The sequence below is a fragment of the Populus euphratica genome, unplaced genomic scaffold (assembly GCF_000495115.2).
Source record: "Populus euphratica unplaced genomic scaffold, PopEup_1.0 scaffold111.1, whole genome shotgun sequence".
NCBI classification, from domain to species: Eukaryota; Viridiplantae; Streptophyta; class Magnoliopsida; order Malpighiales; family Salicaceae; genus Populus; species Populus euphratica.
Genome location: NW_011499877.1, coordinates 469,869 through 487,308, shown reverse-complemented (window position 1 = coordinate 487,308; position 17,440 = coordinate 469,869). Strand labels below are relative to the sequence as shown.

Below are 17,440 nucleotides of genomic sequence, written 5' to 3'. Positions count from 1 at the left end.
ATGTTTTGGATTTTTCTAGAAATAAGATAAAGTTTGGGTATTTATTTCATTCGATGCAGAACTTTTTCACCGTTTTATGTTTATTGAAGCTATGGCATGTTACAATATTTTTAAAATGGAAAATAATAAAGTCTGAAATTAAATATTTTTAAAATGGCAAGTTACAATATTTTTATATTGTGCAATAGAATTTTAAAAGGGTTTTTTAAAGTATAGTAATGATAATTTTTTAAAGTATTTTTTATTGTAAAATATATTAAAATAATATTTTTTTTATTTTTAAAAAAATTATTTTTGATATCAACACATCAAAATAATCTAAAAATATAAAAAATATATTAATTTAAAATAAAAAATTTAAAAGCATTTTCAAAACTCAATATTAAACATTGTCTATAAGCAAATTTGCAACACAAGAGAAGAAAGCTATGATGTTCTATGATGTGTTTTTTATGTCATAAAAAAATAAATTGAAAATTGAAAAAATAATGTTTGTATTTTATTAAATGAATTGAAAAATATATGAATTGATGAATAGTAGAAATATTTTTTAATGCTAATTAAAAACTAAAATGAAAAATAAATTTTTATTAAATATAAAAAAATAATTGTTTAAAAATAATTATTAATACCACTATAAAAAAAACCTGTAATAATATTGTAAGACTATGGAAAAATGAGATAACTATTTAAATATCATTTGAGTAAATTTATTTAAATTAAATCATACTAAGATCACTTAAAAAAAAAAAAAAAGGTTCAAGTGTGCCTATGTTAGTGACATTGGCCCAAACATCTAATTTTTTTAAAAAAAGAAAGAGTTAATAATATGTCATATATCCCTATATATATTGAACGACGTGCTATTTACCTATAATATTATTTTATCATTGAATGTAATTCTAGTAACTAGAAAATTAGGATTCAAATATTTGGACCTTAAAAATCCAAATTTTAATTTTTATAATCCAAAATATTGAAAACTATCATATGAACTTTTAAAAACTCATTTTTAACTGCAAAATATATTTTAATTGGATAAAAAGGTTAAAATGAAACTAAATTTAAAATGATTTTCGAGTTCTTGTCTGGTTTTTGTTAAATTCTTCTCTTAAAAATAAATCTAAATATACTAAAATTACAGTTATTGGTGGCAGAATTTGTTCATCTAAGAGTTTTCTCTCTCTCTCTCTCTTAATGTCTTTCTCTCTTTTCTCTAAATATTTAGGGATCAAAATGAAAAAAATAATAATTTTAGGACATAAACATGAAAATTCAAAGAAAGAGGGACCAAGTTGAAGAAAGTTAGACTTGATGGACTGAATTGAATATTTTCACGCCAATTGAAAAGTAAAAGGGTGGTCAAATATTCTATTTTTTTAAAATATCAATTTCAGTTTTTAATCTTTCAATTTTATTTTTAAGATATTTGTTTTTTGTAAAATTTATTTATAATTTAATTTTGAAATATTTTCCAACACATTAGACATGCAAAATGAAAAACAAATGAGTTACCAAAATGCAAGAAGGACAAAATTTCAAGGACATGAAAGGAAAAAACCAATCATGAAATAAAATGGAAGAGAAGTTTAAAAGATGAACAATAAAAACTCAAAATCTTTTGGTTTCTTTTATAATAATTGTAATTGTAGTGTATTATAGTAGTATATCTAGATTGTTGGCTTGTGTCATGTTGTGTAGGTCGTATCAATTTTTTTTATGTAGAAAAAAAATTAAAGTTTTACTAATGTTTTTCTAGTAAAAAAAATAAACTATATAGGATTGACTTGATGTAATTTAGTTAACTTAGCAGGTCTAAATGCAACCTGAACAACAAGTAAAAATGTTGTTTGACTGGAAAAAAATTAAGATATTTTTTTTTAATATTGAAATAACAACATGTTATATCAAATGGGCTAACTTGAATTACCCTATTAAATTCACGGCTTGAGTTACCATAGCAATCCTCTATAAAGAAAACTGAAACAAATATGAAACTCAATTATCATTCAATTTATTATTAAATAATAAAATTAAAAAAAAAACTTAAATTAACTCAAGTTAACCTATCAAACCTGCAATTCAGGTTATGAGGTTAGGATAACTTCATAAATAAATAAATCGAAATAAATTATAAAACTTAATTGCAAAAAAAAAAAACCCCATTGTTTAGTGATGAAATTTTTTTAAAAAATCAATATAAAAAAGAGACAAATAAAATGATCTGAGCTTACCTGTGTTAACTTGTAAAATCAGTAACTTAGGTCATGAGATCAGAATAACCTTTTAGAAAGCAAACCAGAACAAAATATAAAGTCTAATTCTTAATTAATTCAATGTTAAAAGAATAAATTGAAAAAAAATACCAATTAAAAAATGAGAAAAAACTCAAGATAATCAGGTTTAGCCGCCAAACCCGCAACACAAGTCATGAGATTAAATAACTAATTATAAATAAAACAACAACAAATCATGAAGTTCAATTTCACATAAACTAAATTTTAAAGGATTAAATTAGAGGAAAAGATATAGGTTAAAAAAACAAAGGAAAAAAAAAACATTATTACAATAAATAATGTTGTGTGAATTGGTGGTATACAATAAAAGTACCACTCCTTTTAGTTTTTGGAAAAACCGATAATAAATGAAAAAAATCATTAATAATAAATAAGAATAAAATTAGAAAAATTGATAGATAAATATAAATCAAAATATTTAATCTTACAACACAAACCATTTTTCTTCGTTGTATTTAATGAATTAGTTTATTAAAATTATGTTTTTATTAAATAAAAAGATAATAGAAATTGACATACACATGAAATTAAGTGAATAAAATAAAAGAAAATAATACTATGCATGGCTGCATATATTATAAATATTATCCAAAAATAAATATTTTTTATTTTTTAAAATAAATTTAATCTATATAAAATGTAAAAAACGAAGAAGTTATAGATGAATCATACTAATCTCTTAAAAACTAAAGTACATACAACATAATTACAAAATAATTGCTACTTAAAAAAGTTAAATAAGCCAAAAAAATCACAGAAAATGAGTATTAATTAAAATATAAATTTTAAAAATACATGTAAAAAGGTATTAATTAAAACAAAAAAAAATAGGTCAAACATTATTGGGCCTAGTAAGCTAAGCGAGGCGCCTACCCCATCAAGAAAGGGCTTGTGCGCAGGCAGTTAAACTTGCCCGCCTCTTAAATAAAATACATGACGTGTCGTTTGGAATTACGCAAATTTAGTGACTGGAAATTTGGGGTTCTTGGCTTAAAAACTCATATTTTAACTTTTTTTTACTTAAAACACCTAAAAAACTTTAAACACCTTGATAAACCTATAAATGTCCATAAAAACCTATAAAACAACTAAAAAACATGAAATGAACTTGAAATAAAAACTCTTTCCAAGCATAAATATGGTTTTCTAGGCATTTTAACGTTTAAAAACACCTAAGTGGCTGCCCTCTCATTAAATACAACTTATTGGTACCTAGATATATATAAGTTTGATGGCTGAAATCATTGTGAATGCCAATTTTCTTTTTCTAATGCTGAAATCTAGTAAGTTGTTGTCTCTCTTCTCTCTAACTAGGGACTCAAACATAAAAAAAAAATTGAATTTTTGGATCAAAATTGAATATTAGACATTCAAAGAAACCTAAAATATATTATTTGTAACGTTTAAGGATTAAAATGTATTTTTTAATAAAAAATTTGTACACATCACCCATTTTAGCTGCCTTTTTCATTTAAATTCTTCTTCGTTCAATGTTGCCTTTGCCTAAAAAATTATAAGCAATTAACTTTCAATTTAGAGTCAAACTATCAAAAATAAAAGTTTGACGGCTAAAGAAAAAAGGAAAAACATACAATAAATGAATAGTAATATATGACTGTGAATAATGCAAAATAATGTGTTCTCTACAATAAAAATGTTACATGCTTTAGATTGTTTTACTAGTTATTTAACCAACGCTCCAGTGCGAGTTAAATAATATTTTTTTAAACAAAAAAAATCAAATAAGCAGGCTTTTCAACATGTTTTTTTACATAAAAATATTAAATATAAGTCAAAAAATTTATGCAAACATCTAATTAAATAAATTAAGAATCATCCATGTTAATTAAAAAAAAACATTCATGATAATGAAATATGTTTCTCAAAAAATCAAGAAACAAATGTGGGTTAAGATATTCTATATCACAACATAGATCATTTATTCAATTGGGTTCAATGGTTATATTTAATAAATTATTTTTTTATTTTAACAAATAATAGTAGAAATAAATATACACATAAAATTGATTGAGTAAAATCGAAAGGAAAAGAATATCTCGTAAGATTGTACTTATTAAAAATGCTATACAAAAATAAATATTTTTAAAAATAAATTTCAATTAAATAAAACATAAAAAATTATAAATGAATTAGAATAACCTCTTTAAAAACTAAATACTTACTATTTAGAAAAATGCTAAACACAAAAAGTTAAAAATTAAAAAGAGTATTAATTGAAATATAATTTAAAAAATTATTTAAAAAACACATAAAAAAGCATGAATTTTTTTATAAAAAAATTACAAAACAAAAAGAAAAAAAGAGGCTAAATGCCACTAGTCCTGGCCCATTTAGGAAGGCTCTCCGTGTGAGCTTTAATTTTTTTAAATGTAATTAAGAAAGATGATATGTAATTTGTCCAATATTTTTTAACAAAATTCTAGAACAAGTTAAGGTGCACTATTTTGGACAAGTTTAAAGAAAAAACACCATCATATCTAAGCTTTACCCATTAAAAGTAACCCATTAAAACAAAAGTAACTTGTTTTTGTGGTTAGAGTCAATATTAATCGAGATTTTCTTTCTTTATCACTAAAATCTAGCTATTCTCTCTCATATCTTAAATTATGAATTAAAAAATTTAAAAAAATAAAGTTTGAGACAAAAATTAATTTTATAAATCATTAAAGATTGAAATCTTATAATCTAAAAAGATAGAGGACTAAAGTATACATTTAGCCATAATTTTAGCAAAACCATCTCTTTTTGTCATGGTTTTCATTTTAGTTTCCTATCTTAGAATCTTATACTTCCTTAATGAATGAGCTTTAATTGTTATCAATTTAGGCCCATAAAAAAGTAATAAGAAAAACCAAAGGACTAAATAAACAAATTAGAAGGCAATCTATAATAATTTGTTTTTGTATGAATAATAGCCTGATAAATATTATTTTTTCCATGTCTTTTAAATTATTATTTAATGGAAACTTTATTTTGATGTAGTATTACAAAGTGTAAAATTATATACAAACACACGCTAGTTTCAACATATTTTGATACTTTACAATGAAAATGTGTTCTTTACAATAAAAATGCCACAAGTTTTAGACTATTTTACTAACTATTTGGCCAACGCTTTGTCATGAGTTGAATAATGTTTTTTCTTAAAAAAAAGCAAATAAGCAGGCTTTTCAACATGATTTTTTTACATAAAAATATTAAATATAAGTCAAAAATTTTATACACATATTTAATTAAATAAATTAAGAATCATCAATGTTAATAAATAAATAAAAAAGTACATTAATGATAATGAGATATGTTTCTTAAAAAGTCAAGGAATAAATGTAGATCAAGATATTCTATATCACAACATAGATTATTTACTCAATTATATTCAATGGTTATGTTTAATAAATTAATTTTTTATTTTAACAAATAATAGTGCAAACAAACACACATATAAAATTGAATATCCTGTAAGATTGTACTTACTAAAAATGTTATTCAAAAATAAATATTTTTTAAAATAAATTTTAATTAAATAAAACATAAAAAAATATAAATGAATTAGAATAACCTCTTTAAAAACTAAATACTTACAAAATAATTAAAAAACCACTATTTAGAAAGGCTAAACAAAAAAAATAAAAAATAAAAAAGAGTATTAATTGAAATATAATTTAAAAAATTATTTAAGAAATCACATAAAAAAGCATGATTTTTTTAAAAAGAGAAAATTATAAAAAAAAAAAGGTTAAGTGCCAGTAGGCTTGGCCCGTTTAGCAAGGCCGCACATAGGAGTCCTCATTTTTTTAAATGTATTTGAGAATGATAACATGTTTGCCCCAATATTTTTTTAATAAAATCCTAGACAATGTTAGACAAGTTAGGGTCCATTATTTTAGACAAGTTTAAAGAAAAAACAACACCTTATTTAAACTTTACTAATTAAAAGTAACTCATTAAAACAAAAGTTACTTGTTTTTTGTGGTTGAAGTAGGTGTCAATCGAGATTTTCTTTCTTTATCATTAAAATCCAGCTACTTTTTCTCAATTTTTAAATTAAAGACTAAAAAATAAAAAAAATAAAGTTTAAGATCAAAACTACTTTTTATAAATCATTAGGGATTGAAATCTTATAATCTAAAAAGATAAAGGACTAAAGTATATATTTAGCCATAATTTTAGCAAAACCATATCTTTTTATCATGTTTTTTATTTTAGTTTCCTATCTTAGAATCTTGTCCTTCCTCAGTAAATGAGCTTTTAATTGGCCATCAATCTAGGCGTGTAAAAGTATAATAAGAAAAACCAAAAAAGAACTAAATAATAAAATTTATAAGGCAATCTTGATTTGTTTTTTAATGAATAGTAGGTGACAAATATTATTTTTTCCATGCTTTTTAAATTATTATTTAATAAAAACTTTATTTTGATGTAGTATTATAAAGTGTAAGATTCTATACAAACACATGCTAGTTTCAACATATTTTGATACTTAGAGTCTATAAGTTTAGATAAAAATTTAATTTTGATATCATTTTTCAGATGAATTATTCTTTTATCTTTTTACTTCTATTACATACAGACTATCAAGCTATGATTTTTTTTTTCTTTTTTATTGAAGATATATTTTTATACCATGATAGTTGTTTAAAAAAAGAAAGTAATGATTCTTATAGAAAAACATGTTTTTATTAAATAAAAATTAATTAACAAGGAAAGGAAATTTTTATTGAAGATATAAATTTTTTTCTTGAAAATATTTATGAATATTTATTTTATGGACATTATTTTTTTTATTAAAAAAACATGCTAATAAAAAAAAGTTATATTTCTTGTAAAAAAATTACATTAATAAAAAAACAACAATTTTCATGTGATAAAATTTATTTCTTTTTAAGAATTTAAATGGTTTCCTATAAATGTCTATTTTATTTGTAATAGAACTGAACAAAATTTGATTTTAAAACCGTTCCAAAGTATCATGGAGAGAAAAACTAGTGAGACATTACGAAGAGGTTTCAAGAATTATAAATATAATTATGTATGATCTTTTTGGTCAATTTCATGAAGAAAAACTTCTCACTGTACTTTTATTTTTTAATAATCTGAATTATCCAAGTTAATTTACATCTATTATAAATAATTCTTGAATTCATTGGATATTCTGTAAATCTAACGATAAAGTAATAATATACATATATAAAAAAAATTAAACTTGAATACAGGAAAAAAAAAATCTTTCCCCACTAGGTCATGACCTCATATACTCACTGCATAAATTCTTAAAATGATTCTAAAGAGTAATAATATTGAAACGGAGGAAAGAAAAAGACTAAAAAACATTTAACCCTAAAGTAAAACAATTTTTTTCTGAAAAAAATCAATAAATTTGGTGCCAAATAAAATATAAAAAAATAAATTAAAGGGAATTTAAAAACCCCATCTACCCATATGATGGGGCTATGTTTATTTATTTCCCCGAAGCGAATTTCTTTGGGAAAGGTAAGGTACCGGTCCATTGCATGTGGTCATAATAAAATGCTTGGGTGGCTTCGGCCACTGTAGAAAGGGAGCCTACGTGCGGACCGACCCCCTTAAAAAAAAAAAAAAACCTATAATATATAGTAATGTTATCTGCCTAAAAGATGCCAAAATCATTGGATACCACATCAATCCAGCCTAGATCATTGCAAAAATAACTCATGTATGCCCAATAATTTATCAAAAGGTAGGCCACAATTCGTTCCTAAAATCCCCCAAGTGATTGCATTAATTAAAGTGCCCCTTCTTGATGCTCTCCATGAACTCTCTGTTTGGCCATTTCATGCACCATAATTGGGAGTTACAATCCAAATATTTTATGTGTAAAATGCTCATATTCCTACCACTTATTTTATGTATATAAAATCAAATATTGCCCACCACAGAATCTTGTACCAATCACAAATTCGCAATCATGCATGGCAATAATCACTTCATTATAATAACAGTATTTAGCAATGCGGTTTCAGAAATCGTGTTTTTTTTTAAATAATTTTTTTATATATTTTCAAATTATAGAATGTTAAAAATATTTTTTTCCAAATAAAAATGTTCAAATAAATAATGACTTGGGATTTAACACTTCTTATGCAAAGTGTACACTTCCTGTAAATGTTCAAATAAATAATGCAAGTATCTTAGTGACCGCTGAATTACTAGGAAGTGGAAATGACTTAGGTTTTTTATTAGTTCTTACGCACACACAAGCTTTTATAGTTAAAATGATTCTCTCAATTCATCCACCGACAAGAACATAGTTGAATAATACATGAACTTGCTTCATGACCACTTGTTTATCTCTCACTTTAAACCTATATATTATAGTCTCATACCATTGGAGAATATCTCCCACCAACTACTAATTAAGTTAGAGGATGGGGAATATATGTTTCGTGAAATTCTAACTAATTTCTTTGTTGCTTTCTTCGACTAGATTGGACTGAAAAAAATATGACAATAACAATTCTAAATATATATTTAAAACAAATGATTTTTTTGGTCAATCATATCATAACAAAATATATTCTCCTTTTTTATAATCATCATAACACTCAATCATGTTTTTAATTCAATTTTCTTTTAAAGAAAAGAAATGATGATACTAATTGAGCCAAGAGTTTGTTCATTTTTATGTTTTAAAAATATTTTTAATATTTTTTTATTTTTTGTTTTGAATTATTTTTTAAATATTTTTAGATTGTTTTGATATACTAATATTAAAAATAATTTTTAATAAATAAATAAATATTATTTTAATAAATTTCCAAATAAAAAATACTTTAACAAACAATTATTTTTAAAATATAGAAGAGTTATAAATTTATTGACAAAACTTAAAGAGTATGATGATGATGTTAAATTAGTTATGTGACTCATGTTTTATTATGGGTTAATTTTTATTTTTTTATAAAAAAATTATATATGTAGATCTTTTCAACTCATTTTTATTGTTTAAAAAAAGTCAAGTTCAAATAAAATATTTTTTTATATACATATAATTAAATAAATCAAAAAATATATTTGTGAATAAATAAATAAAAAGTAATTAACGATATCTAAAAATAAAACTTGAAAAATCAAAAAATAGATGTAAATCAAGATATTTAATCTTGAAAGACGAGATATATACCTAGTTTTGTTTTCTAAATTTATTTTTTAAAATAAATTTTATTTAAAAAAAGATAATAGAAATGGAGATACAAATTAAATTGATCAAATAAAATAAAAGGAGAAAAAAACATTATGCAAGACTACACATATTAAAAATATTATTTGAAAATAATTTTTTATTTTAAAAAATAATTTTTTATATATATAAAAGATAAAAAAATTATAAAAAAATTAAAAAAATATTATAGATATCAAGGCTCAGACAGATTAGGCCAACACAATTGAGCCTTTATTTTTTTTTTGTTTGCAAATGGAACAAATGACATGTTGTCCCAAATTCTTTTGAAAAAAATAAGATAAATAACGTGTTGTCTGATTTGCTAGATTTCAGACATTATTGCAACAAAAAAAATTAGGGCTTGAGTTTTTTAACCAAAACTCTTTTTTAAACTTATTTGATCCAAAACATTTATAAAACATCGTAGATAGTGTAATAAATCTATTCATAGCCTTAAAAAATTACTATAAAAACCAAAATTAACTTGAATAAAAAAATCAACCTGAACTCAAATCTATTTTTTTTAGAAACATTAAAGGTAAAAAAAAAACCTAATATGAACTCTCCTTATCAAATAAAACATTTGACACAAATATCATCTATTTTGATGGTCTAAATCGATATCAATGACATTTTTTTCTTTTGCCATGGGAATTTGACAACCTCTCTCTTTTCTATCAACTGAGTACTAAAAATTTATAAAAATAATTTTTTATATTAAAATTGAATTAGAAAGATATTAAGATATTGAAATTATATAATTTACGTGATTTTTTAAATTTAAGGATCAAAATGGATGTTTTATGAAATTTATAACATATTTGATGTTCTTTTCATTTCATTCTTTTTTTTTCAATCCTATTTTTTTTTTATGTAAAATCAAAATCAATTTATTTTTAATTAGAATTAAATTGTTAAAAAAATATTTGGAGATCAAATTAAAAAAAACATAAAATTCTACATATCTCATCCATAATAATATGTCAAAGGTTGAAGATTAGAGCCTTTAACAATGAAAAATGCACATATTATTGAATAATACTTAATGATTAAAAAGTGACACACACATTTGACCTTACCACCTTAGTTCTCAAGGATGAAAGAGGGCAAGTATGGCTCATGAGCATGACCCCCTAACTATCTTCACAAGTTAATTCTACCCAAAGTCAGAAACTCTTAATTACTTCCAAGGACACCAATTCATCATTCGAACAAGGTCACAACTGTCGTTCCACCTCATCATTAACATGAAACAACTGCCACGTGTCAAGATCCCATTAAACAGGGAAAAACAGACAGAAAGCAGATCGGCAGTTGCAGGCCTCCCGCGCTATTTAGGTCTGACTATAGGGTGGGAGAAAAGTCCCCTTCTTTATCCTTTCACTCGCTGACTCTGACATTCCACCTCTGCAGGAATATTGTTATTTATTCATTTATTTATCTTTGGTGAACTCCCATTTTCATCTCTAACCAGCTAAGCTCTGCAAGTTCCCATTTTGTCCTTGTGTTATTTTTTTTTCATCTGCCTAATTTCTTCCTTTTATATATACACACAGAGAGAGAGAGACACAGAGAGAGACGGGATACAAAAACTAAATTAAAGATTTTTTCTTTCTTTTTATCTTGGCTTAGCTCGAGCATTGAATCGATATCTCCTGTTTAAAACCCAGATAACATATCACCTCGGAATCTTCTTTCATGACTGGTTCTTAAGGTACTGAGTTTATTAATTAATTTTGCCTTCTTTTCTTTTTTCTTGGCATTTATGTTCTGTCTGTTGCCGGGTAAGTTTGAGAGGTAAAAAAAAATTAAAGTTGTCTTTTTTGTTCAATGAATTTTTGTTTTGTCATTTATATAATTTGTGGGTTTGTGTTGTTTTGTATTGATTTTTTTTTTTGTTATTGATGAACTTTATATTATAAGGGTTCATTTTATTGAATTTTGGAAACATTCTTGAAAAAATCTAATTAAGGAACGTTAATTTTTATTTATTTTTGGTTGTTGCAAGCATGGAAATTTAGATGGGCTGTTTGACCCAGAACTTAAAGAATTGGTTGTTGCAAGCATGGAAATTTAGATGTTCTGTTTGACCCAGAAGTTAAAGAATTGAGCTTTTGATGTTATCATGTTTTGCTTTGGTTTTAGTTGACTTTGTTTTCATATATTAGCTACATGTGTATTGGTTGGTTCAGTTTGTTTATAATTAGATGGCTTGCATAAAGATATGATTATCTTGTTTGGATCTAAAGTACCAATTGTATATATAGCTCGCCTTCATCTTTTTTATGAAAAATTTCTTGCAGTTGATATATTGGAACTCGGTGTTTTCGTGGACTTGGGTGAATAAATATGCCTGGAATTGTTATGGATGGAATTAACGAGGAAGCGATAGTGAATGAAATGAACGGAAATTCAGTGCCGATGAAGGAAAATTCTGTGCCTAATAAGTCCCCTAGGAGTGCATCGAGCCCCCACGGCCTTCACAGTGCTGGCCTAGATCCTCCTGTTGATGCAGTTGATGTTCATGGTGTGGCTGTTGACGGGGTGGTTGACACCTCCATTGAGCAGCTTTATGAGAATGTATGTGATATGCAGAGTTCTGATCAGTCCCCCTCTAGGCATAGCTTTGCATCTGATGGTGAAGAGTCTAGGATTGATTCAGAGTTGTGCCATCTGGTAGGGGGAGAGATGAGAGAGGTTGAGATAATGGAAGAGGAAGAGGTGGATAAGCCTGAGCATGACACTCGTAGCAACTCTTCTTCTAAGAAGGGAAGTTCATCAGGGAGCAAGAAGTCAGGGAAATTGGAAAAGATCAAATCTGCAAGCACCAAGTCTGCTTCTTCTAGCTCCTCCAAGAAGCAATTGGAATCTGAAGCATCATCAAAGTTGAGTCTTAAGGGAAAAAGTCCTCCAGAGAAACCTCCTATTGATAAAAGGAATGATAAGAATTTGAAAAAAGGAAATGTAGGGAACAGATTAATGAAGAAACGGAGGGATTCTCCTCCTGGTGGAGTGAAGTTACTGAATGGAACGAAGGATGAATCGGGTTTAGATAATCCAGATCTTGGCCGGTTTTTGCTAAAGCAAGCAAGGGATTTGGTTGCTTCGGGGGATAATCCTCAGAAAGCTCTTGAATTAGCTCTTCGAGCATCAAAATCATTTGAAATATGTGCAAATGGTAAATCCAGTTTAGAACTGGTAATGTGTTTGCATGTCACAGCAGCAATACACTGCAGCATAGGTCAGTACAGAGAGGCCATTCCCATCCTTGAGCATTCAATTGAGATTCCGGTGCCTGAGGAAGGCCAAGAGCATGCCCTTGCCAAGTTTGCTGGTTACATGCAGTTGGGTGATACTTATGCGATGCTGGGCCAGGTTGAGAATTCAACAAATTGCTACTCAACAGGATTGGAGGTGCAGAAAAAAGTTCTGGGAGAAACTGACCCTAGAGTCGGTGAGACTTGTAGATATTTGGCTGAGGCCCATGTTCAAGCATTGCAGTTTGATGATGCTCAGATGGTTTGTCAGATGGCTCTAGACATTCATAGAGAGAATGGTTCTCCTGCTTCTCTTGAAGAGGCAGCAGATCGACGGCTTATGGGTCTTATATGTGAAACAAAGGGAGATCATGAGGCTGCTCTTGAGCATCTTGTGTTAGCAAGTATGGCCATGGTGGCAAATGGCCAGGAATCTGAGGTGGCCTCTATTGATTGTGGCATTGGAGATGCGTACTTATCTTTGTCTAGGTATGATGAGGCTGTTTTTGCTTATCAAAAAGCACTCGCAGCTTTTAAGACAATGAAAGGAGAGAATCATCCATCTGTTGCTTCAGTGTTTGTTCGTTTGGCTGATTTATATAACAAAACTGGGAAGTTGAGGGACTCTAAATCGTATTGCGAGAATGCCCTTAGGATTTATGAAAAGCCTGTTCCAGGGATCCCTCCAGAGGAGATCGCTAGTGGTCTCAGTGATGTTTCTGCTATCTATGAATCAATGAATGAGCTTGATCAGGCAATCAAGTTGCTTGGAAAGGCATTAAAGATATATAATGATGCCCCTGGTCAGCAAAGCACTATTTCTGGAATCGAAGCCCAAATGGGGGTCATGTACTACATGATGGGAAATTATTCTGAATCTTACAACTCCTTCAAAAATGCAATTTCTAAGCTCCGTGCAAGTGGAGAGAAGAAATCTGCCTTCTTTGGCATTGCTCTTAACCAAATGGGTCTCTCCTGTGTTCAGCGCTATGCTATTAATGAGGCAGCAGAATTGTTTGAGGAAGCCAAGATTATTTTAGAACAAGAGTGTGGACCATATCACCCTGACACTCTTGGTGTATATAGCAATCTTGCTGGCACTTACGATGCAATGGGCAGGTGAGCACCCTTTATCACTTCTTGTGTCTTTTATCCTCATATGCGTATGTCAAAAGTTTATTATCATTTTGCTTAACATTGTTTGAGTGTTTATGTTGCTCATCTCACAAAGTGATGTTCGGTGGTATGGTTACCCAATGGCTGTGGTTGTTTTCCTTCACTCGGTACTTTGTACCAAATAAAATACTAAAGTTGTAAATCTTGGATGTGTTTGGCTGATTTTATGGATGTGTGCATATGCATTTTTCCTCTGCATGACAAATTTGAATTGAAGCTGAGCTGAGGTGCTCTGTAACGTATTATCACAGGTTGGATGATGCAATTGAAATCTTAGAGTATGTAGTTGAGATGAGAGAGGAAAAGCTTGGGACAGCAAATCCCGATGTTGTTGATGAGAAAAAAAGGTTGGCTGAGTTGTTGAAAGAAGCGGGAAGAGTTCGGAGCAGAAAAGCTAGATCACTGGAGAACCTCCTTGATGGCAACTCTCATGACATAAACAAAGATAGCATTACGGTATCATAAAGATGTTACATGTATAGCTGTATTTATTCAAACTGAACAGAATGTATTATAGGAGTTAATTTAAGAAGAAAAGAAATCAAAAGAAAAGAAGGAATAGGTGGTTGGTGTTCTCATAGATTCTTATCCGAAAACAACTGCAGGCATGGGTTTGGTTGTCATATTGATTTTCATTTTCATATTTATTGAAGTTTATTTTTTGTGTATCTTACTGCTGTAAATCATTGGTGATATTAGTGTTTCTCCCGCATAATGATCAAGAAACTATGGATTCATTTGTAATCCAAGAATTTTATGATTGGATATTTATCATTTGATAATAGAATGCCATCATTTGGTATAAGAGTAGTTGCTTCTGATAGTATTCTTAATCTTACTCGTAGCATGTCATCCATCCCCATCAAGGAAAGTTGGATCCTTTGCTCTAATCTAATATTTTCTTTTTGTTATTCAGTAGGGGACCAATCATGATGCCACCTGCTTACTGATATTCTAGGGTTTGATGGCAATTTAATAGACGAGGGCCTCTCTGCAAGTTGTGTATGAAGAACTGATTTTAGTTTCCATTATCTATGATCGTGGGGGTCCCAAATGCTTTCCAATAATTCAAATAACAAGTGAAGTGGCTTCGGATGGAAAGCTAAATCAGTAACTCTATTCCTAAATGTTTTTCAAGGACCGCTAGGGCAATTAATCTCCTCCTGGTATCTTTTCTTTGCCTAGCCATGGCAGCTTTGACTGCATGCTTCAAGGTAGCTTGAGGTTATCTCTAAAGAAGGGCGAAGGGACAAGGGGGTGGTTTGAGGTTGTTTCCACCTAGCTCATACAACTGGTGGCCTACCTATCTGAAAGAATTCATGCGTGCAACCATATTGCCTAACGTTCATGTCCCAAGTCTTCAAATTTACTAGCAGTCTAAACTCCAGAAGCTAATTTTGTACCCAGGGAAAAGATATAGGAGCTTTTATGAAGGTTGTTTGAGTAGATTTGTTATGTCACTCTCCATTTTCAAAGAGCTGTGTGTTGTTGAAGTGGTTGATACGAAAGTCTGGGAGGAAATAGCGATGACTTGTGGTGCTGCACGTTGGCTAAAAAAAGGTAAATTTAGCCAACATTGGTGACGAGAATTTAGAGCAGTGACAGATTGCGGTGTTCGTTAATTTGTACCTTTATTTTAGGTATTAGATAGAAATTTGGTAGCCCAACCATTTGGATTGAGGATTATTTTATGACAGAGCATACCGGCATGGCCAGGCTTGGATTCGAGCATCAAACTGTAAATTCCAATACATGGCCAGGCTTGGATTCGAGCATCAAACTTTAAATTCCAATAAAAAAAAAAAAAAAGATTTTCCTCTGCCTCATACAATCCACTATTCATTATAATAATAAAGTGGGACCTTGAATTTTTTTTTGAATTATTACTTTGTAAAAGTTTTTTTTTATAATTAATTGATTAAAAATTAAATTTTGATATTTTTTTTAAATTTTGATTTAATTATTAAGGATTACGAGTATAAAAAATTAATATATTTTTAAATTTTTTTATAATTTTTATAATTTTTTATCAAGTTATTTAAGTTATTTTAATTACATCATTTGAAATTTGAAATGTAAATTTAGTAAGTTATCTTATATTTGGTTTAATTTTAATTAACATTGATATAGATTTATCATGATTAGGTTTTTATGTTTTTTTTTTTAATTTCATTTCAATTCCTATATATATTTTTTAACACAAAAAATAGTCTAATCTCGGGATGAATGACGTGCACCGTAGCTAGTCTATACGGTCTTCATTAAATAAAAAAAGAAGAAAAAAGCTTTTCATGCCTAGTTAAAGCATTTCTTTTCTTTTTCCCGTAGCCCGTCATCTTTAAATCTTTTAATTCGGTTTGTCCTTTAACCATAGATCTCTTCCCAAAAAACATATCACTGTCCGAAGCAGCAATGGCTTGGAATTAATTGATGTAATTTGACTATTGATGTGCTAGCACGAAGCCCATTGAGAGAATAAAACAGCTTGTGCTTACAAAGAGGACAGGTCTCTCATGGATGTAAGCAGATGAGCCAGAAGTTTTGTTACTTCTCCCGAGGTTTGATAATGGTGGGCACCGCACAAGAGTTGTCTGAACTCCGAAGGTCCTGCATATTACATCCACTACAAAAACCATTATTCAACAAGAAATATCAAAATATAAAGTTCACGGTCCTGCATATTACATCTTGACCATCTCTCGGCCATTTCACAGGCGGCTCCATATTTTTTTTGTTCCCTTCTGGCCTCGGCGACAAGAGAAGGTGCAAGTCGGTAGGGATTGGCCCGAGTAGTTCCAATTTCGTAATCTATTTTTATCTTTTGTTGGCAGTGTCCCGCATAAGAAAATTGATCTTTGTAGTTATCCAATACAAGTCGGCAAGGAAATCAGAGGCAGTACGATTTCTCATACAGGACATCGGCACATATTTTTCTCAAAACTCGAACGCCGTAGAGGAGGGGATGTATCATCGGATACTCTCCAACTGACCCAACATGAACGTCGAGTTGTTGAATCTATACGTGATGACTCCCCTGTCATGCAATAACGTCAAGAGTTTCCAACATTCCCCTCACTCCATTCTTTTGAAACAAATGTATGTGCTGCCTGATCTTGACATCCTACCTCAGCTCGATTTCCAAGATTTCAAGTAAAAACAATTAACAACTTGCTTTCAAGTTTTCAGGAAAAGCTCTTAAATGATCACATCATGAAAAGGCTTTTCAACTTTTTTTACCAGCAAATCATCCAATTCATCCCAGCTAAGCTTGCGTGGAGATGATGAGACATGTTAATTACTTGTAAGAGATAAATAATTTGACAGCATTTTAATGAGCAAAAACAACCAATCTGGAGTAATAGGAAACATCAGATAGCCGCAACAGAAACTTACTCCATTTGTTTCCGGGTAAAAAATCAATGAGTTGGTATCTGCATAATTATTTCAAATCTCAATCACTCAATCAATGCCCGCTTCCTTCCCTTCCAATA

At 28.5% G+C, this 17,440-nt stretch overlaps 1 protein-coding gene across 2 annotated transcripts; it reads left to right on the top strand.

Annotated features, from left to right (window-relative positions):
* Positions 1-10,895: 10,895 nt before the first annotated feature.
* On the top strand, positions 10,896-14,723 carry LOC105128547 (nephrocystin-3-like). Of its 2 annotated transcripts, none has more exons than XM_011030268.1 (3): positions 10,896-11,230; positions 11,820-13,892; positions 14,201-14,723. In XM_011030268.1, exons 2-3 carry the CDS (start codon positions 11,866-11,868, stop codon positions 14,412-14,414), a joined length of 2,241 nt encoding a protein of 746 aa, XP_011028570.1. In that variant the 5' UTR covers positions 10,896-11,230; positions 11,820-11,865; the 3' UTR covers positions 14,415-14,723. The 2 variants fall into 2 exon arrangements, with proteins under 2 accessions (XP_011028570.1, XP_011028571.1); XM_011030269.1 differs by having other exon boundaries at positions 11,810-13,892.
* The last annotated feature ends 2,717 nt before the right edge of the window (positions 14,724-17,440 follow it).